Source organism: Scatophagus argus, chromosome 23 (assembly GCF_020382885.2).
Source record: "Scatophagus argus isolate fScaArg1 chromosome 23, fScaArg1.pri, whole genome shotgun sequence".
In the NCBI taxonomy this organism is placed as follows: Eukaryota; Metazoa; Chordata; class Actinopteri; family Scatophagidae; genus Scatophagus; species Scatophagus argus.
In genome coordinates this window covers 3,457,793-3,483,857 of record NC_058515.1, presented here as the reverse complement: position 1 = coordinate 3,483,857, position 26,065 = coordinate 3,457,793, and the positions used below count along the sequence as shown (strand labels likewise).

Genomic DNA, 26,065 nt, shown 5'->3' with positions numbered 1-26,065 from the left:
GCCCGGAAACAACTTTTTCAGATTGTCTTTGCATAAAGAGTATTTCAGCCCTGCCTCTCTTATTTCATATTTTAGAGTTATGTTCTGTTTACCTAAACATAAATCTTTGTAAACCAAAGCTGGTGTTTTTTTGTTTAGTTAACTTACTAAAAAACCATGAAGGACTTCATTCAAAGTGACCACTCTCTGAATCTATAAAATCACCTGTGCACATTCATAGACTATATATGAAATCCTGGATGTTAATTTGTTCACATAATGTACATGCAACATAAAAAAAACATAAAACAGATGTGCAAATATATTTGAAAATGCTTTCCCTGTCAGTCATTAAAAAGGCTCATTTCAAGTTTAGCAGAAAGAAGATGTTTTGCTAACACTTCCTTTAGTCTTAAAGATGTATTGACCACAGGGCAGAAAGTTTCAACAACTGCTTCTTGCTTCTAATGAGCCACTATACTGTTTGAGCATTTGATGAAATTGTTGCCTTAGCTGTTTAATAGCAGCATTCTTAGTAAAATTATAGACATAACTATATTACTTTGATGGTAATTGTTTGGGTCACAAGGTGTGGTTTACTAACTGGAAAGAATACATAATTATATCCCTAAAGAGCTATTAATTGATATCACATCACTGAATTTGACTTGCAACTTAACAGTTAACTCCCACAGTTGCCAAGTAGAGCTTTAATGACAACACATTTCCCGATAACATCGCACTCAGACATTATTTCCAGATGCACAAGCAAAGTAATGATGCAAATCGACAGAAGATGAAAAATCACACTGCTCATGTTTCAACTGCAATTTAGATAAGAACATAGGATGTGTGACTAGAGTCTGCCCCACCTGACCCATCATGTGCCACACCGTGCTGTTCTTCCCCCTAGAGAGTTTCAGTCATATGGTTGATTAGCGGATATTCACAGCCTTGAAAACCTTGCTTCATCCTCCTGTAATCCCCCACTGTATTCCATTTTAGTAACTAGATATACTGCAGATTCTTGGGAGTTACAGGACAAGAAATGCATGCTTATTAATGGATAATAAACGCCCATGACTGATCCTAGGCTGTGAACTGTGAAGGTATTTGCCAGCAGCACTGTGGACAAGTGCAAACACTGGTAGCTGGAATTAAAACTCTATTAAACTCAACTGTGTGAATTTACTTTTAAATATAATGATAATTGAAGCAGAATGAGTAACAACTATATTAATTAACAGAGTGATGAAGGCTTATTAAAACAATCACTCAACTAGCAAATAACAAATATGTGTAAAAAGGCTTATTGCTGTTTTTTGATCATCAAAGGGAACAAAGAACTTGAGTAAGTGATACATTAATATTACCATAAAGTCTAATTATAAGGATTGTTTTTTTATATTCTTAAAGAAAGAGAAACATGCAATGATTGCCATGAGACTAATAAGTGTTTTATTAAAAATGCATCATTAGAGGCCCAGAACAATATTCATTAAATCTGAGAGAAAGAGAAAAAAAAAATATATGAAGTTGCTAAACTCTAGAGTTTAATAAAAAAAGGTGGAAGATCTCATCTCATTATGCAAATCAAGTGTGAAACCAATGGCACAGCTCTCGAAGTAGAAAGAGGAATAGCAGGGCATGTTGCAGTTCATGACCTTTCCCAGCTGAAGCTGCATAGTTTTTAATTCCTATCCAAGTGTTTTAGAAATGACTCACAAGGACCTTGTCCTCCAAATGACTTCTTTTGTGGGAGTGATCAAAGCTACCTATCTTATCTCCAAATGGGCTTAATTGGGCAGATGATTTGTGTAGTGAAAGGTTTTAATATATTACTGAAGCTTGGTGAACCAAAATAATTCCCCCTTGTTAAGATAGGAAACCGGTGCCAACCTTGTGAAGTGCTTTGAGTGCATCTGCTGTGCATTCTCTGCATCAAGGTGAACCGTCTAATAAGCTAGACGGCAAATTCATTTCCCAAGGTTACTGGGAATTCACAGGTTTTCGGTTTAAAAAGTGTTAACATTTCATTAGCTGGTATTCATACAGTCTTACACTACACTGTTTCACAGGAACAGTATCTTATTATTTTGTGATCTCTAATGGAAAAAGGGAAATTCTATCCAACAGCTTTTCCTGAACAGAGGGCATATGTTTTTTTTTTCTAGCAACTGAAAAGGAGAGCCAGTGAATGAGACTGTCTGAAATAAACTTTTTACATCGGGCAGAATAGTCGCCTCAGTTTTGCCCCCTTGCTAATTTTGAGAATTCACAAGGCAGTGGGTGGTTTTGTGCTCGCTAAAGCATACAAGCGGAGGCAATGAGGCAAGTAGAATAACATTAGATCCCATTGTTTGAAACTCCAATCCACAGAGCAGGTAGTCAGAGTGGGTGGGGTGGGGGGGGGGGGGGGGGGGTGTTGTGTTTGCAGCTCTGATCAAGTGCATAACTAATGACTGCTACTCCAAATGTCAGGACGTAGGGCTACCCTGACACCTTCTTAGCTGGCATCACAAAAGAAATATCAAATTACAGCTCCAGATCAAAACAAGGGGGCAGAGATATTATGAGGAGAAGAGGGATGGTGTTACTCGGGAGGGGGATCTTACTGAGAAGAGGGACAAGAAATATGAATCATTTGAAGCCATTATGCAGAGGGGAAGGCCTTCGTGTTGACTGTGTGCTTTTATGTCAGTTAAGAACAGCAGAGATGTTGTAGAAGTTACAGGATCGCTCACACACTTCCATGTGGCTATCAGCACCACGATCACAGTCATGAATAAGATATCTTAACTTTTTAGGATTTTTTGTGTGCATGATTTGCATTCCCAATTCCCAAAACCAATTTGCAGGCATATTTCATTCCTGTGATTTATCAAGTGCATTTGCTTTTAAAGGGAATAAAGAACAAAATAACTACTTAGTACGTATGGTGCATATTAGTATGCCTGTGACACTGTGGGCAAACAGAATAGTCTATGAGCTCTGAGAACTTCACAAGGAGTTGTGGCCTGTCAAAACTGATGTGCACTCAGTTAACATCAACATAAAACCACACCACTTCCATTGGTAGCTCATACAGATAAATGGAACATGCCTGTTTCCACAAGTAGCTACGCTTATTTCACCTTCACCACTCTCAAAGTGCCTCTGTGTGAGTGGGTAGATTTTTACAACAATGCCCTCCTGAGGAAATTTAGAGTAAAACAGTGCATAGGCAGTGCTCATTTAAACTCTGTGTGTATTTGTACATCAGTCATTCTCCCTGAGTTTGCTCTTTATCTCTGTAGCTGAGTGCATCCATCTGAATTTCTCTTTAGCTGTCTGTTCAGCTCTCCAGTGTGATTCTACATTTTACTAAGTATTGCGGACATGGAGGATTAGAAATGGTTAATTCCCAGATTCAGTGGGGAAAAAAAAACCTGAAAGATGAAATTAGTTACAGTCTTGTTCCCACATGAGAAGTGCCTTCTTGTAGCCACAAAAATCGGTACTGTTATGGCATCAATTCAGGACCACTATGCATTATGTGAACGGGGACAGGTATAGTGTCTTCTAATTCTGATTGTCTCTGAAGTCAAAGGAATGTTTGTGTTTCCTCAATACCTCAGTACTCCTCCACTGGAAAGAAAGGGATTTCTAAAACAGGCTGTAGAACATCATTTAAAAAGAAAGAAAAAGTTATCATTTAAATTAACCGACTTTACATTACTCTGCCCTGTCCTTACCTTTGTGCTGAAATTGGGAAATCATTATCTCCCTGACTCCTACATTCTTTATAATTAATCATCTTACAAGCTTGTGTTGATGATAAATGGGATATAGGTTGACTATGTTGGATGGAAAAAAAATCCTTAAATTTAGATTTTTATGAAGGGCCATCAGTACTAATTTCCTAATCATTCACAACAAAGGAAACCATTTTAATGTGGTTTTTGAAGGTAGAGGAAGAGAGTTTGCAAACACAAATTTTGGATCATTATCATGAAGCTGAGATGAACATATGCAGTATTTTATTTAAAAACAAATCATCTCTCAGTCACTTAAGACCCTATTAAAAATGGTATTGTATCATAAAAATGTTTCTGAAAGATCTATCGTGTTGCCAGTCAGATTACACGTACACGAGCTGAGTTCGTGTGCGGATTGTATTTGTAAGCATAAGACCTTTTGAGATGACACCTCCACATTTTTAGGAGACGTCTGGACAACGATCTTTGTGTCAAGGAAACCGAGTATTTTATGTAAAAACGTGATCTTTTCCTAATCATGACAAAGTTTTTGTGTGTGTGTGTGTGATGTGTCTATCACAGTACTGTCACCTTAAATTAAAATTTCAGAAACATATCTGTAAGCTGCATATTGTAGAAATGTTAATATGATAGGTATGAAACGTACAATGGAAAACATTCATCATGGAGAATGGGCTCTTATTTCTGCAGAGACCCTGCCTTCTGCCTTTATTTTCTTATATTTTGCTGTGTTCAGTGGGCGTTTAGCCCTGAGCATATGAGGTCGACCAAACACATTTTCTCTCCCTTTCCCGTTCTCTGTGTCATCCAGCAGCAATGACAAATTGCGTGCCTTTAAAGTAAAGCACAAAGTTAACTACTTACATAAATATAATAGTTTAAAGTTTTTTAGTTCTTATTTATGATTCTTTAAGCATATACATGCTGCTTTTATTTTTGGCAGGCACAGCACCAGGATTTTGATCTTGGATGGACCAATCCAGTCTTGGCTGAGCCTTTTAATTAGGTGTTAATACTGTTTCCTTTCGTTTGATTTTTGACTATTTCTACATCAATGCCTGTTATACTGTAACAATAAATTAATTTAGCCGTAGTCTGCAATATCAGATTTTTCAGACAAGTTTTTTTTTTTTGCACCATCTCCAGGTGAATAATGTCAGTACCATGCGTGATAATGACACAGCCTAGTAATTGTTCTTTTACATTTAAGAAAGTAAAACAGTGTTTTGTCTTCATTATGTGTTAAATTGTTAATTTTAAAAATGAAAAAAAAGAAAAATAGACAATCTATGCTCTTCTAGTCATTTAGGATGGTTACTTGTATATAATCCCATGTCTGATCTCTGTATGAGTACTCTGAGTTAAAACTTGTGAGAGTTCGCCAAAGAAAAAGATGATCTGAAATACCACAGTAATACTACCCTTCTCAAGTTTGTTGAGCAGATGTAGCTGAAATTACTCTTACTTACTGTTTAGGAGTGTTACGACATTGTGTCTGCATGAGAGGTAAATATTCACTTGAACTCAGTTATGAAACACTCTTAATAGCTGAATGGATTTAGATATGAACCCACTGCATTTTAAAGAATAGTTGCTATGGTGATGAAAGTTTGTCTTTTTTGTGCTTTGTGCAGTTTAAGGAGATTTGGCCTTCTCTACTCATCCTGCTACTTCAGCAGCAGGATAAACTCATCTCGCTTTTGTAACATTAGCATTTTGTAGATCTGTCAATCTTCCTTTCATCTCCTGCAAACCTGCACTTTTTTCCTAATTAATTAGTCCCTTAAATGATTAAATACATGTCACGGAGGTGACAGCTTCTGAAGATAAACAGTCTTGGAAGAGTTTATCTATATTTACCGGGTTAAAACAGCTTCTAAAGTGGTACTGTCAATGACACAAATTTGTCTGGCAGGATGAATGAACTTTGGAAGAGAGGCCCACTTTTTATTTTTACGCTTGCATTGTTTTTAACTTGCTAAACAGTAAGCAGTGACTTTTATTGATTTTGGCTTCAAACTAGCCTTTGTAAGAATGGCACTTTCAACTGACATAAGGAAATCAAAAGGAAGGAATACTAAAAGGATTGATGACTGCTCTAACATTTATTTTGTGAGTGACTGGTTACTGGCACTCTGCATTTACAAAAAAAAGTTACACTTTACAACAACAAATTATTAAAGAAGGAAAAAAAGAAATTTCCTGCTTGCAAAGCTTTTCTCTGTTTTATATTCATGCTGTTTCATTGTTCATTGGGAGCCTCTCAGCAGTTCCAGTAAAGCAGTTAAAGAATAGTGTGACCAAGCATTCCCCAAGCACTTACACGAACTCAGAAGAAGGATTTAAAACTGATTTGACCAAGGGAGAGCAATGGCCTTTAAATGTGGCCGCCAAAGTTTAGGGAACCTCAAGATTGCTGAAATTCAGGTCTCGGTTAGCTTATTGAAGTAAAAACTGTATTTATTACTGCAAATTTGGATTTTTTTTTTCTTTAATATAGAGACTGTTTTACTGCTTGCCACTTAAATTCTTTTTTGTGCAAGTTTTTTTTAAGACTTGCATACATTACAAATCTTACCATTTCAACCCATCATATAAACATCATAAAACATCATATAAATTTTACCCGTATGATTTGATATGATGACATTACATCTGCACTATTCATAATGAGTAGCTACGCTGTCTCAGTCTCTTTTTAAATTAGATGCATTGTAAGTTATTGGATTGAAAGCGTGTACTTTGGCGTTTGCGTCTTCAAGTAGCATAACAAGTCAGTTTGGGTTGGAAATTTCTCAGTTCTCAAATTGCTCCTGCAGCACAGTTTGCTACCTCACTGTCCATCATTATGTTCAGCACTCACATTTTCAACTCAACACATTTTTTCTTCCCCCATTATGTTGCATTCGCAGATTTAGGTAGACAGAAAACACCCTGCAGGGAAAAAAAGCACTATGACAGAATGACAGTACAGCAAAACGAAAGAAGCATAATAATCTATTGCTATGGTGATGTTATATTGTTTATACAGAATGGAATAAAATATATTAAATTAAGTCTGCTTATTATTTTATGTAGTTATTCTTGCATTGGATGTAGATGTAGAATGTAGATTCCATATAGATTGCATGAAGGGTTTATTAATATCTGGTTGTAAATTCCATTGTGGGGGAGGGCTTAAAGTTAAAATATTTCAACTTTGGATGAAAATGCCTTCCACTGTTAGTGTTACCAGTATTCTCTGCAAGTCTCATCTAATTTTACTGCATACGGTCACCAAAATGATTTGCCATTTACCATCTGCCTGCATCTAATTGGATGCAGCATTGAAATACATCTGAAAAAATAATAATCAAGTGGTAATACATTACTCATTTTGGCAATTCGATTACCAACAGTTCAATTGTGAATTTGTGCATGTTATGCTATTAATGCTACATTTATGGGAAATTAAACTGATAATTTGATATTTGTAATAATCTGTATTTATATTATAAATATTTATAATATTCATACATTTTTTTAAGCAGATTTACCAGTACTCCAAAAAATCCTATCCTATTCAATAGGATGAATTAAAACAGTGGAACTTTCCCTTTAATTGTGCTAGATATTCTTTTTTTTTGTTTGTTTGTTTTTTTAAATCCTTTTTTTTATTGGGGTTTTCAGGGTTAAACATACAAACAATATCTTGACTTGAGTACAGAAATCAAGAAGACAAAACAAAGAAAACAGAAAAAAACAAAAACAACAATTACCAAACAAACAAAAAAAATAGACAATAAAGTACGAGGGTCACCAGATCTGGTAGAATTTGTCTTCACACCCTCTCAATGAGAATTTAATTTTTAAATCTTTCATAAGAGTAAAGTGAGTTGGAAGCTGAACCTGCTTTAGTATCAGTCTGCGTGCTAGAAGGGATATAAATGCTATCATGTTATATTGAGAGCTGGATAACACAAGACCTGTTCTTTGAAGCAAAAGTGTTGTTATTAGCCACTTTCTGGCAAAAATGCAGCCATTTCCAAAAATATTGGCAACCTTTCATTTCTGTCAGATAATGCACCAGAAAATTGATGCTATTGCACATGCTTAGGCATTCTTGTGTTTTTTGTTTGCATTGGAACAACAAAAAAAAGTGTATTTCATTTCACACAGAACTCCAAAAATGGACTGAACAAAACCCAACAACTTAATAATAGGCAGCACACCCTTTGGAAAAAGTAACTGCAATCAATTGCTTTCTTAGGTAAAAGAGGAGAAGAAGAAGAAGAAGAAGAAGAATCAGCTTTATTGGCAGTATGTTTTTTTACATACACTGAATTTTTCCTCTGCATTTAACCCATCCTTGGTTGAACACACTTGCAACATCCAGCAAATTAAATGCAGTGAATAGACACACAAAGGAGCAGTGAGCTGCCATATCAGGCAACGGGGTAAGCAGTTAGGGGGTTAGGTGCCTTGCTCAAGGGAACTGCTAACTGATTATGCTGAAGAGATTGACAATTTAACCCTTTATTTCATTTTTTTTTTCACTTTCTGGAATCATGTTTTAGTGTAGAACTCCAAGTCCTCACTGAATATCAAATAACCACCAGTATTCATAAGTCAGTTGTTGCACAATCACTTTGACCCAGCCAATTAATTGGTAGATTATTCAACTTATACTAATATTAAGTGAATAATTTAATCAAGCAGCAGGGCTTGGCATCAGTAACTGCAGACCATTAACTCGGGTAGAGCATTACAGCATTAGTCCAATCACATCTAACAAGCACACTAATCATAAAGGAACAGAGCGAGGGCCTTGATGGCGGGCCACTCCAGCATTTACAATGTACCCTTCTTAACCCCTCACAAAGCAGCGAAGCATACTGAAATGTTGCTGCTTTGTTAGACCCAGGAGAGCCTTCAAAGTGCCCTTCGTGTCGTTATTTTACCCCTAGACAAATCACAGTGAGCCAGATCCTTTAATTTCACTTTTAAATACATCCTCTTCATAGCCGTCTGTTCTCCTTTATCTTTTTCTCTCTGCCACCTACATGCAAATGGTTGAACATTTCAAGTCTTTGTTAGTATTCCTACAAATTACTTGTGGCATTCATTTCCACAGTCAGGTTCTTTTCCTAAGTTCTTTCAAAGGAGGGAGACGATCGGCCATTTCCAGCCAAGCAACTGATTAAGTCTGTTTGTCATACAGATAATAACCATCTTCCAAAATTATGCCACTGAAAAGGCAGATTTTGAGGCATGTCAGTTATCTGACAACATGTAATAAGATGCCACCACAGTGAACAGAGGTAGATTGTGAAAGTGACAGTGCAGTGTTTGATGTGTATTTTAAGTAGTGCGCTTTGCCTCCAGTAATTATAGAGTAATTATATTTGCTTACAAATGTTTTGTTTTCACACTAAACATATTGGTTCCTACTTGTTTTATCATAATACAGATCTCCTCTTGGATGAAAACAATATCTCACAAGAAGAGATTGACTTTTTAATGCCAAAGTGTGGTTTTCATGTGAATGGAAAATGTCTCTCTTCATTATTTATTCTTGTATTTAATCTCTATTCTCTAATTCAGAAAAAAAAAAACATTTCAAGTCATATCTGGTGTTTAGCATCCATGTTTTCCTCTTGACTGACATGCTTAGACAGTTTTAATGGCAGATTGAAATTACACATTGTTTTTGGGCTCTCGAATGGCAAACCAGGGAGCACTTTGGTGTTTTGCAAGGAAAAACAAAGCATTTAATGAAATCAGCAATCAAATGTGGATGTGTTTCCAGTGACAGTTTAGAGACATAAAGAGGAGCTCATTATAGAAAAAGAGGCAGAAAGCAGACCTCAGCTGCAGGCTGTAAATGCTGACACTTTATCAACTGAAAACCTGGAAGTAGTAGTCACTGTCTTACTGCAAGCCAAACAAAAATATCATTTTGACAGTGAGTATTGAGACATTTGGTAAAGGTTTAGTTGCCAGCAACATGTAGCCTCAGTGTGTGTTTGCAATGTTTATTTGTGGATATGTATGTTTATTTGTTTGTATGTAAGAGTGTGTGTGTGTGTGTGTGTGTTTGCATGTTTAATGTCAAGGAGCACTTGAACCAGAGGAGAGGTATGGGCTGAGGGTAGCAGAAGGGGATTTGGTGAATTACCAGGCTGCAGCCTCAGCATCCAGTCCAGAGGATTAGAGCTAGGACCGGGGTCCTGAAAAGAGATGTGCACACGCACTAGGAGAAAGGGATCAGTGTGTGTGTGTGTGTGTGTGTGAGGCATTGGTCAAACAAGCACTACCCAGCAACAACCATGGCACATCACAGCGGGCACCCTCAAGGTCACTGCGATGCACAGAACGTGTGATGTGTCATGTACCAGCTGAAATAACTGCACCATAACACGACACACACGTTTAAAAGCGCACTGAAATATAGAGCATATGTGCAAATCAGCTCTGACTGTATGAAACACTTCTACACTCTACACATGAAGTGCACCAGTGTTTTCAATTTGGTTAGAAGCCATTTTCATTTACTGAATACTTATTAACAGCTGGGTTGGCAATGCATTTCAGAGGCATTTTTTTTGTTCTGTTTGTTGAAAATTTCTTAACATCCCAACAGAAATTAGAAAGGAAAAAAAAGGAATGCTCTCACAACAAGAGGAAAAAATGGGGTGTCTGTGGCTCTTACAGGGCCACAATAAGCCTATCCATTCATTTCATAGCCTACCTGCTTGTCATACATGTGCCCATGACACATGACCAGAGTCTTCTGCAGGGCTTGGGGCATATATATCGTTGAAAGTATTAGTAAGTGCAGCCAAAATGTCCTAATACTGACATGCTAGCTTGACAATTGTGTTCCAACAACTTCCAACAGCTATGTTTGTTTTTCACGTTCATCGCATCAAGTGTTTTCTTACTTGTGAATAAGACATGAGGAAGTTAGATTTGGTTAACGATGACAATAATGTGGTGCAATTTCAAAAGCACGGTGAAGTGAGTTTTGGGATGGACATTTGACAGATGTTCACTCTGGAGAGAACATATATATATATATATATATATATATATATATATATATATATATCAAATATATATCTTTACTTCACTACTTTGCCCTAACAGCTCTGAGCTGCAAAATAAGCATTGCTGTTGCAGCAGCAGCAACAGACTTGTTCAACAACTAACCCAATCACTTGAAGCACACACCCACAGCTGTGAGCTATAGCCCCTTGAGCTGAAGAGTAAGCACTGCAGCAGCAACAGTCTGTTGTTCAGCGGCTAACCAGTTAGCTAGAAGCACACTTTTACAGCAGGGAACAGAAACTGCAGGGCTGGGTACCCTTTTCTGGTTGAAGTACATCTTTGATATCAATTTTGCTGTGTTTGTGGCTTTTATTTTCAAATTAATCAGACTAAAAAAGCTATGAGGACTTGTTGACTCATATCTCATGTATGTATTTCCCAGCCAGAAGTACAGGCTGACAGGCAGTACATGTTGGACACTTTTAAAATCTAGCTACTCTTGCACCAGCTTTAATCTTATCCTGCTCTCAAATGGTCTATGATGACAGTTTCAGCTGTCAGTCTTATTCTCTTCTGTGAGAGCCACGGTTGCTTGCTTGCCACTGAGGGTCCAAATAACCAATGCTTCCTCAGAAAAACATTCCAGCGTTCAGTGCAAACCTAGTTGCTGTGTCACTGTTACCAGGCAACAGAACTTTCTCCTGCCTCCTGTGGAGGCAGTAGGAAAAAAATAAAACAAATAGAAGAAAAATGATGTATTGTAGGTAAATAAATGATTCATATTGGTTGTATCTTTTCTGTGTGTATGAAATAATCATAAATGACATGTGACACAAGAAAGAAGAGAGTAAAATTGACAGAAGATTTTGCATGCAGTCTACAGGTATGTGTTATAACTACCTAAAAATAAATGCCGAATGCCACAATATCCTTAGATCCATTTTAGATTCTGATTTCTGCATTAGACACATTGAAATTAAAAAAACAAATAATGTTGTCTACATGTCTTCTATCACAGATGTTCAAGTCACACTGCCAATTACACTTTTTCCAGTGTTTCACATGGAATGTGATCAAAAGCTTAAAAGTGTCGTACTCCTAAAATAAAATAATAATACGTTTTTACAATGATTTTGATCATTTCTTAACAATAACACATTTTTCCACAGTAGTCATTATAATGACAGTGAGAATGAATTTTAAACCCAAACCACTGTTTTGTTTTGTTTTTTTTCCACAAGCCTTAATTGCTTCTTTCATTTCAAAAATTAATCTTTGTCCTAACCAATTAATTTTTTTAGTTTGTGCCTAAATAAACCTTAACACTGTCCCCGTCCTAAAACTGATTTAGTATTCAATCAGTAATAATTCAATGGGATATCCTTAGGATATGGATGCAAGAAAGGACAGTGATAGCAAGGAACTGCAATACTAATAATACCATTTCCAATAAGTGCCCCTCTATTTCATTTTGGATGGGCATACTGGATCAGTCCAGAGATCCTTGCTACTTAAATTAGGGTTTTGTAGAGTGAGCTTTTTATTTAATAGTCAAGAGATCTTGTCAACAGATCAGGGAGTTCCCCATGACCAGTGGTATATCCCCATCTTATGTCCGCAGATGCATCCCTGGTTCAACCTCCTTCTCAGGATGGATTGCTGTTGACAATTGTTGCAGCATTAGCAGAAGGGCCCTTGATTAAAAGTACCTTGTCTGGTGATCCTGGTGCTGTGGGTGTCAGGGGTAATTAATTTTGCAGCATACATTATGTCCAGAAAGGTCTGAATCCAGGGAAGCTGTTATGTGACAGAATGAACTGGTGCTACATCACCCCACATTACCGTAATTCCAATTCTGTCCACTTTGATGATGCTTAAGTAATGTTTGACAACTGGTTATGATTCCAGTTTATTACCAAAGCAATCAAAATGTGCTGATTTTGTGAGCACACTGAGTATGTTGCATGCTTGGCCTACTGTCCTAACCTTTAAAAACATTGACCCTTCATGGGATGACTCTGACTTGCTTGCTAATGTTTTTTTTTGTTTTGTTTTGTTTTTTAATATCATTTAATGAAGGCAACCTGAGTTGGCCCCCTGTAAAGAACATAAATCATTTTATAGTAATTTCATTTCTGCAGTAGTTTCTGGCCTTTACTCTTTTATCCACCCCAAACAGTATCATTCCAGTCTCAGAGACTGCAGTGTAAGCTGGAGACTCGCACTTCACATATGGATATCTCCAGACTTGAAAAATAACTGAAAAAGTAGAGAGATTGGTAAAAGCAGAAAGGTGGAATGGAAACTAACATTCAGAAATTTATCTTGATTTGTCTTTTCACTTATTCAAGGGGACAGTATTATTCCCTGTTCAGATGCACTGATTTGAAATTCAGTGGTGCATATATTTTGATTCATTCTTGCCCTTCATTGTAATGCATGGTATTTCTACCACTTACCAGTTGGTACCTGTACAGTATAACACTTTTGAAGAGCTTCATTTAACACACTGCTTTAGGAGAAATTTTCCTTTGTTACAATCAATTCAGTTTTTTCTTTTGTTGTCATATTGTCATGGTGGCTAGCATTGCCATGTGCATTGGCTTAGAACTAATGTTCATTTTTTTCCGAACGAAAATCTTCATCTCAGAGGACGCTGCACCCTTTTTCTGCAAATGACAGCAATTGTTCCTCTCAATTTGAGCAGCGTCACTTCAGTCTTTAGTTGTTTGCTTTCAAGCATAGATACAAATATAGATTCTGTCACATTTAACATGCATTAATTGATGGAGTAAATAAAGCTGAAAAGCATAGAAGGTAAAAAAAGAAGTCTTAAATACCCAACTTCAATTGCTGTAGCTTATATATATTTTGTTCTTAAGAGATTTTACCTCATGTTGAACTTTGTAAAGCCTAAATGACGGTAGCTTGATTAATTGATTAGGAATGTAACACATGTAACACAGTGAAGGTCAGAATTATTAGTCCCCAAGGAACTATCAAACATTTTCCTAATATTCTGCCCAATGTTTTCATAAAATTAAAATAACTAAAATAAAAAAATAATTAAAATAACCGGGATCATGGTTCATATCTGATCAGAACTTTAAAGTTTTACAGCTTGATCTGAGTTTTTTCAGCCTCCGTTCTCCCAAAGCTGGAAACAATATGGAGGGCGGTTCTTGTTCACAAAGTTGGTCTATTAAAGCTAAACAGTATCCTAAAATATGTTTCTGAAAGCCATTTAGGCAAGAAAAAGGCAATGCAGTAACATCATATTGTTACATATTTGATTGGAATTACCTCATTACAGTTTGATCTGAGTTTGAGGAGATGCCCATTTCTTGATCCCAGATCGAGAGAGAGAGAGAAAGAAAGAGGAGCATCTCTCTCTAATCTGCCTAGCCCAGAGACAAACCTGTAGCAGCCAACGAGGTTAGTGTGTTTACTAAACTACAGCTCACAATCTGCTGTATCAGCACCGCCCCTGGCTGTTTGGTTTACAGACTAACCGCAAGACATAGACACAACCAGAAAATACAGTCCCCATTTTTGATTAAAACTGTTAATTATGATCTTTCAGAATTAATGTTTCCAGTACTCAACAGTCACAGCTAAACTGTAATGTTAAATTCATCAAAGTCGCAGAAGCGGTTGTGTGATAGGTTAAAACACATCTAGCACATGTAGGTCACTTACAGTAAACTATCTCGGTAAGCTACATACAAGCAAACTGTGTGTTTTTGGTTATTTTTTTTTTTGCCATTGAATAGCTTAAAGAAATAGTTTGCCATCCTGCTCATATGCTTGTATGTGTCCGTTTCATTTTTGGTTGCCCTTAAGGTGTCTTTGTATCTTTCTTCTTTTCTGTGTGTGTGTGTGTGTGTGTGTGTGTTTTGTGTCTCAGTCATTCATGTGTGTCGTGTTCTCTCCACACACTTCTCTTTCTCTCTGCATTTATGGTTGAGTAATGTTGACGGCTGAGCGACACTGAGAGAGAGGTACGAACAGTGTGGTAAGAGATAGAAAGTAAATCGACAGCGGACAGGGGTCACCGCTTCTTCGCTGTGAGACTGAGTTGTTGAAAAGAAAAGAGGTTGGAGGCCTCGCTTCTTTTTTTTTTTTCTTTTTTTTTTATTAAGGTCACAAAAAGTTACGTGAATTGTTCGGTGTAATGAGGGGTATCATACAGCGTGTAAGAGAGTGTGGAAAATGTGGCTGGCCTCACAAAAGCCAGCACAGCTTCAACTGGCACTGTCGCTGTGCAGCTCACCAGCCTTGGCTCCAGTATGTTTCCTTCATAGAGTACTGAGCACCAAATTGTTGCTGGTATCCAGCTGGGGTTATTTACTATACTACAGGGGTCACAAGAGACTTTATGGTTCTGCCTGTGGGCCCTATCAGCTCTCCAGAATGATATATCATCAATAAAACATGGTCACCACAGCTCTGTGTCCCAAGATTGTGTGGCTGCCATAACTTTATATTTGTTCACAGCTGCCATGACATGATATTACATGGGAGCACACGTGTCTCACTGCACATCTTCATCTCTGGTGTGGGGCTCTCACTGTGGCCTTGGGGAAACAGACCGGCACAATAGATGAGCTATTTTTGACCAGCAAACTCTTTATTTGTTACCTTTGCTGTACTCCATGTGTTGAGAGCATGTTTGTTGATGTCGGAGCAAGCAAGGCAGCAGAGAGCTGGAGATCTTGTCAAAATGCAGGATATTAACAAACGAGGTCTGGGAGAGTGAGGCCTATTGATTGTGCTCATTCCTCTGGCTTCTTTTCTGCAGTTGCCCACATCCACCAGTGTGGACATTTAAGCTCTGTCTCTGCACTTGTGCCTGGCCTGTAGATCAAGAGCAGGGCCGGCACTGCAAGGCATACTGCCCTGCGCTCCATCTGCTCTGGCTGGGATTCATGCTCCTGTTCTATGTGCTGGGAATCAAGAGGCTTGCTTTCACCTTGGACATAAAATGCTAGCCACATTGCCAGAAAGGATGACAGTCTATCCTGGGCCACTTTGTTCATGGCTGACAGTAATATACTGTATACTTAAGGTGTAAATCACGCATGTAGGACCATTAAAAACTGTTCCATTTAATTAAATGGTCGTCTTTTTTGAGGCAGCAGATAAATTACGTTGCTATTACTCATACTGATCGCTATTTATCCAAGGTTGGCAAGATACAGTATTATCTTAAGGCTCTCAAAAAATGTTGTGTTGGTCATCCCCAGCTGCCACCATGTTAGCTTTAATTTTACAGGGCACACTAAAAATGGCATAGTTCTGATAACCATGGAATATATGCTATGGAAAACTGTGCTTTAGTGAACTGTTCAGCAGGACAGGACTTACAAGAAGGCACATGGGTCCATGTCTGAAAATTCTGCACATGTCTACAGTGTAGAAATACTGCTTTTTAAGTTTTTGCTTCTCACAAGTTAATTTTATGCAGACTCCACCTCCGATTGATCCTAACACCTACTGTGTGCTTTAACACCTGCCAACTGACATAGTATCTCCACTCTTTAATTAGGAATTTGACCTGACAGCATGGATCAATATTTCAGATGAAAATGATGCATGTTAATTAATACTTTTTTTAAAAAAATCATCTATCAAACATTGGACGCAATCCAAAAGGAGTGTGAGCCAGACTCTATCGTTCTTTTATTAAGCAGCGGGATGAGGTATTGAGTTGGTGCCCCTCCCTACTTTTTTTTTTCCTCTTGCTGTAATATTGTCCAGCTCTCTAGCTGTGACTCTGACAGCAAGCGTACAGTGCGGCATGTCCATAAACCATCACAGGTCCATGTGCCGTATCATTCTTTCAGGTCTACAGTGTTATGCTGCAGCCAATAACTTGTTATTAAAAATTACTTGTTTGCATTTCTGATTTTTACTGCTTGACCCTCTTTTTGTCTTGCCTTGAGTTTTTACATTATTCCTACTGACTAGGTTGCTTTATTTAGAAAATAAGTAAATAAACTTAATTGGATAATCTGCTGTTTTGAAAAGTCACAAATACAGGGTAAAGGCAGTTGGGGAGAATATTTATATTTTTTAAAGAACCCCACAGTCAGCCTTTTTTAATGAGTTTGAATCCTATGAGGAGTTATTTGCAGAGTAGAGAGAAGTGGAAAGTGAATGTCAAAAAGTTAGCTGTTGCCTGAGAGGTCTTCTTTTGACCTTTAAGATTTGTTTTGCCTTCTGAACATCCTGATAGTTGTTTTCCTCCACCGTCTCAATTAGCAGCTCTCTGTGAGGCTTATGTGTGGAACAGCACTCCAATAGACATCTAATGCTAATTGTGGTTTTGCTTTTTTGTATCTCATTTTGTCATGAATAACTTTTGCTGAACAGGTGTAACCAAGTGACATCTTGCTTTGCTCTTTGAACTGATCCATCTTTCCTTCTTCCTCTCTTGTTTTTCTTCCACTGCAGGTGACTCATCTCAAGTTGGTAAGTCCTCCTCTTTCTGTACCTTGTGTCTCCTATGCATGCTCTATTAAATGCAACCACCCTGCTGCCATAACAACTGTAACAAGTGACGAGTGGTGCACAACAGCCTTCCTTTAAAAGCCCACTAACTGTTGAATAGTAATCACTGCTGAACTCTTTTTCCCCTCTGCACTCCTCTCTCATTTTTACTCTTTATGCATTGCAGCTATTTGACATTGCCTCCTATATTATCTCTCACTTGTTTGTACTGTTAGTGAAAGGGGGATTTCAAACTATAATGAGACAAATCTCCTAATCCCTACTATGTTAGTTACATAAACTGCATTACTTTCCAATGTGTCGTTTAAAGGTTTTGTATAACATTGTACTGTGCAGTGTTGTTGCCCTGCACTGAGGATCGAGGATTCAGTTCATGTTCCTCCTGTCAAGTCCTTCTGTTGTAGGGGCTCAGATGCAGTGATTCAGATTGATGGGTTTGGATTTCGCTAAAAGGACTTAATTATTCAGTTTTTACCCAGTATTTGTTGTTCTGCCTCAAGTGGATTTGAATACTGCAGCTATCAGACTTTTAATCTGTGTGGTTGAGTGCTTCCCATGTTCGAATGGGACTTTTGGTATCAATTCAGATGCATATCTTCATTGCTATTAACGGCTCACTTTCTTTTAACTAGCTTTTCCACATTGCAGTAAATTTTTGAAATGGCTTTCCCATTCATGTAACTAATGAGAGGGAAATACATAGTTATGGGCAAATTCAATTTCATCCTCCATATTGTTGTATACTTGGCTTCAAGTGCTCTGGACCATTAAGGGATTTATTAAAACATGGACAGAGGCTTTATCTATAAATATGCTGACATGTCACAGTATGCTGGCTTTCTATCAGTTCATCATTTGGAATCAGTGGGGGTGGCAGACTTGAGTGAGGGATAGGATAGGGGATGGGGGGGGGTGAGACTAGAGATGGACAGACTAATGAGACGTATCAACACCTCACACAAACAGTAAGACAATGAGATGTGTAGAGTTTAAAACTCTAAGTCACAGCACTTTGCAGAAGCCAATTCCTGCTTTAGTGATGTGTCAGTGTTATCGCTCGCCTCCTAATAATTAGCTTTGTCTCACTGCACTGCCTACAATGCATTAGGAATTGCAAGTAGTAATCTACAGCACAGCAAAATTTCTAGCATGAAATGAGAAAAACATACAATCGTTTGTACACAGTCATGATAAATGTCTCCTGATCCTTAAACATAACTAGTTTTGGGTGTGCGTGTGTCTGCTTGTCAAGCTTTGTCCATTGAGTGTTTGTCCAACACATCTGATGTCATCTGAATACTAATGTGCCATTTTGTCTGTCTGCGGCAGCATGCAATCAGGGTGGGGACTGGAGGTTTGGTTAGGGACATGTCCACCCTCAGGGTGCAGTGCAGAGTAAGAACAAATACTCAAATACTACAGCCATTTTTTACTACGCTGCAAGAATAACGATCCAAAGAGGTGAAGGAATAAAAAACTAATTAAAATGCGATCTGGGAGGCCAGTGCAAATTGAGTTTCATCTTCATTAAGACCACCGGGCAAAGACGAGGGAGATAATTCAGTTTTGCTTTTGAGATACAAGCTGTTTCTGTGTCAGTCTGCAAATTCAACATAGTTCATTTATGTACATGCATATTTTTTTAAACTTTGCAGACCCACCCGGAAAGATTCCACAAGCCTGCGATCATACATAATCAGAAGCTTTATTTTTTGTTATATTAATTTTTTGCTCTGCATAGATGTGATTTCTTTTTTTGTACATATAAGTGCTATTATTATTACTTATTGACTGTGCAAAGTCATATTTTTTGGTGAGGCAGTTATTAGCAGCGTGTGCTCGCAGAACCATCTTTGTAAATTGGTTTTATAGGTGTAATCTTTTCTTTAAAATTGAATCAGCTGTATAAAATATTGCCAGACCTTACTAGTGCAATTCACACACTCTCACACACTCTTGCATCATTCCCCTGAGGTGCTGTCAAATTTTAATACATACTTCCCAAATCCCCATGGGAAGCCATGTCGCACCCAGCTCCACGCCAGTCAAAGAATTGGACAATCGGTGTTGCAAAACATAACATGGCTAGAAGTTAATGTTGCTGTTTTTCCAGAGAGTTAAGTTTTTCCTTTCACTGACAGGCTTATGAGGCAGGTAGTGGCTGGGGTAATTGCTGTCCCTTAGATATAAAAGCAGGCAGGCACACTACAAGCATAGATCCTTATCCTAATGCTGAAATTCATTGTGACTCCAAAAAATGGCATTGGCAGAGGCAGAGACATCTTTCTGTGTACACCTCTCTGTCTGTGTCTGTCTCTCTCTTGTTCTCCTCAGTTCAGATGATTAGCATCTCTCTTTCCCTTTTTTCTCTCTCCCTCCCGTGAATGCCAACCTCAGGCTAGTCAGAGCCAGCAGAAGCTTCTTCAAGCTGATTCTGCAAAGGGATTGGCCTGCTCACCACACATGGTACCCCAAATGCTCAGTGAACCACACATCTACAATTTGGACAAGGAAATGAGGGATTCGGGCTCTGTGTTGGGTGTAGGGCGGCACTTTTTGGAACATATTGTCTTTCTACACACTCCCTGTCTAAAATGTTCAACCCCCGACAGAACGTGTGCATGCCTGGAGCTAATGCAGTCATAGTTTCTATCATACAACTCCCAAAGTCTTGCATTATGTATTTATTCACTGTTGGGAAATTCATTACGAAAGTTGCTTTATTCTGAGCTAATAAAGGCATGAAGGAGCAGCCCTGCTGCGAACACTGAAGCACTTCATAAATTTCCTAATTTATGAATTTCTTTCATCACCTTGATCATTAAAATGCTGCACACTGAGGTAATGTTCTGTTTAATAGCTGCGACCCGGCTACTTACTTGAACAAGTCTCACACATAAGCCACAAACCTGGAAACCAAGACAATAAAAACACTTTATTATCTCTGAAAATGCAACCAGTACTTAAGTACCCTGCCTGGTGATAAACAGCACGGCCTCAGAAGAGCCCAAAAAAATGGCCATTCCGCAATATAACAGCCAAGCCCGTGGCCACATTTACATACTAGAGGAGGATGGTAATGAGATAGCTACCTGAGATAATTACTACTCAAGGCGTCCGGCTCTCATCTCCTACCACAGGGAACCAGTTTAACTCACTACAATTAAACAGCCACTCATTTGCTCCATTTGAGGCACCATTTATGCCATTTTATGCTCCACTGTGTCTTAACACAGCAGTGGCTTAAATGGCAGAAACCTGGACCAGCAAATGTGGAACGATGTATGGATATGTAGATATATAGATTCCAAAAAAAAAAACAAAAAACAGTCAGACATTTGAAGGAATAATTATTTAAGCACGTTGACTGGATCCAGATTAATAGAACACACCAGCCTCATGTGTCTGCAACTCAAACAGGATTTCTTTCCTCTGGTGTTGATATGCGTGTCACATTTGGAGTAGATCCTAAACTAATTTAGGTGGATTACACGTACAGCTGATAGTAAAAATGTGTGTTACCCTTACCGAAATGTCCCTCTTGTGGGAGACACTGTCCGTTCCTTAAAATTGTCAGTAGATACCTTGTCGTGCAATCCCCCCACACAGGAGTAGGCTGTTCTATTTTCGTCTAACTCTCTCCTTTAAGATTTATTTGTGCTGTTGTGTTATTGCCATACTGCTGGTGGATGTCGATGGAACCCATGCTGTCTTGGTTTTAACTGACAGCTAACTGACAGTGACTGAAGTTGATTTAGATGACCATGTCATTGACACCTGGGTGTTCAGGTCTTTTTCAGTCTACACTGATATTAGTGCTTACATGTTCTCCCGACATTATTAAACCATAAATGTCTGACTGCTACATTCCGTGTGGCTTTGGTGGAGCTCACAAACAACATCATTAACACAATAACGGCAACAAATACTGACTTGTAAAGTGTTTATGTTGCTGATAGTGACTGTGTCACTGCTCTGCTGACTTTCCACCTTTTTTGGAGGCTTGAGAAATTCATGACATGGCAATCACTCAAACCTATTGCAGTGTTATTTTATCCATGCCTTGTCTCAAACAAATAAATTAAACTGTAATATCTTGACTGCTGAGAAATAGTGTTGGATTGTTATAAATGATGGCAGTGTTTATAGTTTGTGATTGTTGAGCTCAGTGTTTTCAGCAGCGTGAGACTACCACCGTAGGAATAAGAACTGGAGAGCAAGGCTGGATCTACATTGGTTCCAGCATGTGAAGATTAACAGCATCCACTTCCATTAGGCTCAGAGAAATTGTTAAGACAGCAATGAGCGGTCCATAGCTCTAATGCTCAAATCAAAGAGAAGTTGCACAGACCCCCAACATTCAGGTTTGATTTCCTTCACTCATAAAACGTGACTAAATGTTTCCATCTTGCTCATAAATCACAGCACAGAGGAGACTTCCTGTATTAACTAATCAGCTGACATTTGATTCAGGCTATGCAAGAGAGAGAGAGAGAGACTACAGATTTTTTTTTAACTCGCAGTGAGTTTGTGACATACTGTACACTGTACATGTCTCCTGGGAAAGCGAGAGTGAGCAGTGAGAATGACACAGGTGGAGGAAAAAAAACAATGAAGAGAGTTGAAGGGTTCACGGAGAGCAATGCATGTCAAGGAGGCAAGGTTGCTGTGTGAGAGTTGTTTTTTTTTCTACATGTAGCGTGCACACACATTTTTGCAAGACACAGTTGCAGAATCGGCTGAAGGAAGACTGTCAACAAAGAAACCACACAGATGTACATTTTATCCTCTCATATTAACCTTTCAGCTAGCGCTCTAATGTCTTTTAAAACATAAAAATATCCTATGTCTGTTCGTATTTCCTCCTTGGCATCCACTCATGATGTTTTTTGGCATTTGTGTCGAACACAAGCTTGAACTTCATTACAACGCTCGGCATGCTCATTGCAGATCTGTTAGGTTGATTTGACTCTGTGTGTGTGTGTGTGTGTTTGGGTGGGTGGGGGAGTGGAAGAGCTGGCAAGTGAGAGGAGGAAAAAAAAGGCAGAGTAATGTGGTTATATTATAAGAGCAGCAGGGGCATTTGCTGAGCATAGGGCCAGGCCGCTGCTGTTGATGGGCCTCAGTGCCCTGTAGCTCCACTGCTTAGAGGCAGCGTTCTTTAACAGCCACAGCTTATTACCAACAGCTGGTGCTGGATACTGCCCAGGGCCAGTGGCATACATTAACACACACCATCACACACATATGCATCTCTGCACTTCTTATGACTTTAGATTGACTATATTCATTTTTTAACTTGATTAAATTCTTTTTTTTTTTTTTTTTTTGATGTACATGATGCTGTGAGCGCACTCTGGAAGAGGGAGATAAGAAGCATCACTACATCACTACACATGAGTACAGACTTGCATAGTTTTATTAGAAGGCTCTTAATTTTCTGTGACCTGACATGTTGCAGGTATCCTTTCTTTTTATTTTCTAATAGTAAACTCGAACTGTAAAACAGTGCGAGAGGTTTGTAGACAAGACTGTCACACACTTGGCAAGCTCAGTCTTGTTTCCTCTCTCACACACGCACACATCCACAGACGTAGAGGCCAACACTTACTGTGTTGGCTCAGAGCCGTGACCGTGTGACAGTGGGTCTGAGGAGGCGATGACAGTCAGCAGCAAACTGTTGGCTCCTGCAGACTCTAATCGACTGTGTGCACACACCTGTGAACTCTACACGGCAACACTGCGTGGAGATAAGTGTGAGTCTGATGTCCATTTTTTTTTTTTTTTCCAGCTTCACTGAAATGTGCTGTAATTGAGTAGTGTGATGATATTATAACTAAAGTGTTGATATAGGTAGTGAAAAGGAAGCTGTTGTGAATAAAGCTGGGACACCAAAATGCAACCTCTGGCCAGAGTTAAACACTGCATGTATATGAAGAGTTACACTGACTTTGTAGAAGTTTGCTTTGGTACTTAAACTGAACGGTGATGTGGTATCAAATGAGCTTCTGACAGATAGCTTTGGCCGATTCACATGGCATATCACAGTGAGAAGCTGCAGTAGCTTCGAAACATAACAAGCAAAAATTGTTGCATTTAATTCAATCATCCATCCATCCATTTTCTATACCGCTTATCCGTCAGGGTCGCGGGGGAGCTGGAGCCTATCCCAGCTGACTACGGGCGAGAGGCGGGGTACACCCTGGACTGGTCGCCAGTCAATCGCAGGGCCAACATACAAAGACAGACAACCACACACTCTCACACTCACACCTAGGGGCAATTTAGAGTAGCCAATTAACCTAATGTGCATGTTTTTGGTATTGTGGGAGGAAGCCGGAGTACCCGGAGAAAACCCACGCAGGCACAGGGAGAACATGCAAACTCCACATAGAAGGGCCCAGACCGGGATTCGAACCTGGATTCCTCTTGCTATGAGGCGACAGTGCTAACCACTGCACCACCGTGCCGCCCTTTAATTCAATCATGAAGCACAAAACAAAAAAAAAGTAATCTGTTAGTACGTTTGGTTTTTTAAATGACATGCAGTAATTAAATGCGTTTTATTTCAGCCACTGTGAAAACTTGCACTGAAAGAAGCGTAATTTTCACTCAGTCAGCTTTACATGTACGTTTACATGCCTTTGGTTGTTTGTATGTGTATTTATGTCTGCTTCACCAGTCTTTACACATGACAAATAAATGAGGGAGACAAATGCAAGACATGCAACATAATGCTTTAGCTCACATTGGCATAAATAAGTTACACATATGGTATCTGTTTAATGTTACCTCAGTCTTCAACAAATGTCAGCAAAGGTGATGGAACAGAGCTAAAGGGGATGATATTGTAACATTTGCAAAGTTGTTCACAGGGAAAGAGAGTAAGATGCTGAATCAGTAGAAAGAGCCAGAAGCATGTGGCTTTGGTTGGCATTTTAAAGGTGGAAGTGTAGACTGCAAAAGCTCATGCATATTTAGTTGCAAGCGTCTGAGAAACTTAGGATGAAGTGTGCTTGAAGTTCACACATTATGACTAAACATTTTATGTGTGAGATACATCTCATCCTATGCAAGTGAGGCCAGATAAGACAGCTGCAATTTTTTTGTTATTCATGCCATAGTATTAACTGGGCTGAAGGGATATAAACAGATCTGTATGCGTTTGTTTGCGAACTTAACACAGAGATGTGGATAGTTCATATATCATTGTAAGAGACAGCAAGCTTCTGTTGTGCTTAGCTGCTTCTCAAACACTTTTCCTGTTTTTCTTTCTTGGATACACTAAGACTGTTATCAGATTATATATTGCCACAGCACATATCTGATATGACTTGCCAATGTAAAAATAAGATTCTGTCCTTTTTTTCTACTGCACAGACAGAAATGAAAAGCTTATCGCTGTCAGTTAAGAGAAAAAAGTGATACGTAAGAAAGGCATTCAGACACAAACAGAGTATTTGCCACTATGGAAAAATGATTAAAAACTATGATCTAAACACTGATTATGGGATATTTTTTTCTAGGTGTGGCATTTTAAATATGAATAGTATCATTTGTCAAATAAGTGAAATGTTTGTATAATTAATTTGGCCAATGATGGTAACAAGTGAACTCCTCTTTTTATGTAAGCAAACGCTGAGGGGTTTTAGTGTTTAAATTTAGTTTACATTCACTCTCATTTCCTGCTTGTTTTTAATAAATCTGATCCCATTTTATATCACTCCAACAACAGCACTGCATGATTTCAAACATGGTTTCTAACAGTCTTTAAAGGCAGAAATAGGTCACACACAAGCACCATCCTCACCCCACCCTCTGCGTGAGAACTCCGCAGCCCAGGCCCAGGGATCCCAGCATGCCGCAGCCACTGTGTATCTGTTAGCGATAACTGCTCTGTGGTTCCCGGGCCACGGTCCACAGCAGTCCACAACCAGTCTGATCGATAGGGAACCCAATCGGAGGGATAAGACCCATGAATCAACCTGTCTGGGAAAGAACCAACGCACAAACGCACACACACACATACACACTCACTCTTAGAGCAGAAAGAGAATATGCATGGAGCTAAAACAAAACACGTACACAAGCGCTTGTATTGAGGCTTTTGATGTTACTTACTCAAAACCATGGAATTTAATATAAATTTAGACAATAACCTTTGCATTATTTGTAAGAACACACAAACACTCAAAGCAGATATTCTCAACTTAAACCTGGACTATGCAACCTGTAATTAACCTCCCAGCAGTGAGGTTAATTACACGAACACTGTCAACGTGTTTCTGATGCCATGGGCACTCACCTGTTTCCTGTAGCTTACTCTGACACTATATGGATGCTTTCCTGTTCAGCTCTGACAAACCAATCTTTCCTGGGTGATGTGAAACACATTGCTACCTGTGAGCATACATAATAAAGTCACCACAGACTGAATTCACAGGTCCAGTGTGCAGGATTTAGTGGTGTCTAGTGGTTAGGTTGCACATTGCAAGCACCTGAATGCCCCTCATCTCGCCTTCACCTTGTGTAGGAATGTTGTGGTAATTCTGTTTTGTCTTTTTTAAAGTGGTAAGTGCAGTACGATGGTGGCTGTGTGGTTGTCCAGTCGGGTGAGAATCTTAAACTACTCTTAGTGTTTCATTTGTCTTATCAGAGCCATCTACCCACTTCTGCATTTATGCCAGTCAGTGTGTATTTAATGGTTTTTGTGGTTTTGTGCTGCGATTGTCTGCTCTTTCTACTGCAGCTAAACCATTTTGGCAACCAGGATTCAATTTTAAAGC

At 38.7% G+C, this 26,065-nt stretch overlaps 1 protein-coding gene across 13 annotated transcripts in view; it reads left to right on the top strand.

Annotated features, from left to right (window-relative positions):
* The window catches only part of nrxn2b (neurexin 2b), a 584,209-nt gene that overhangs the window by 165,437 nt on the left and 392,707 nt on the right, over positions 1-26,065 (top strand). For 9 of the 13 annotated variants that reach the window (XM_046380508.1, XM_046380504.1, XM_046380506.1 and 6 more), the window contains one exon: positions 17,223-17,240. The exons of the other annotated variants lie outside the window; for them this stretch is intronic. In XM_046380508.1, coding sequence (XP_046236464.1) covers positions 17,223-17,240 — 18 coding nt within the window. The remainder of the gene's footprint in view (positions 1-17,222; positions 17,241-26,065) is intronic. 13 annotated transcript variants of the gene reach the window in all.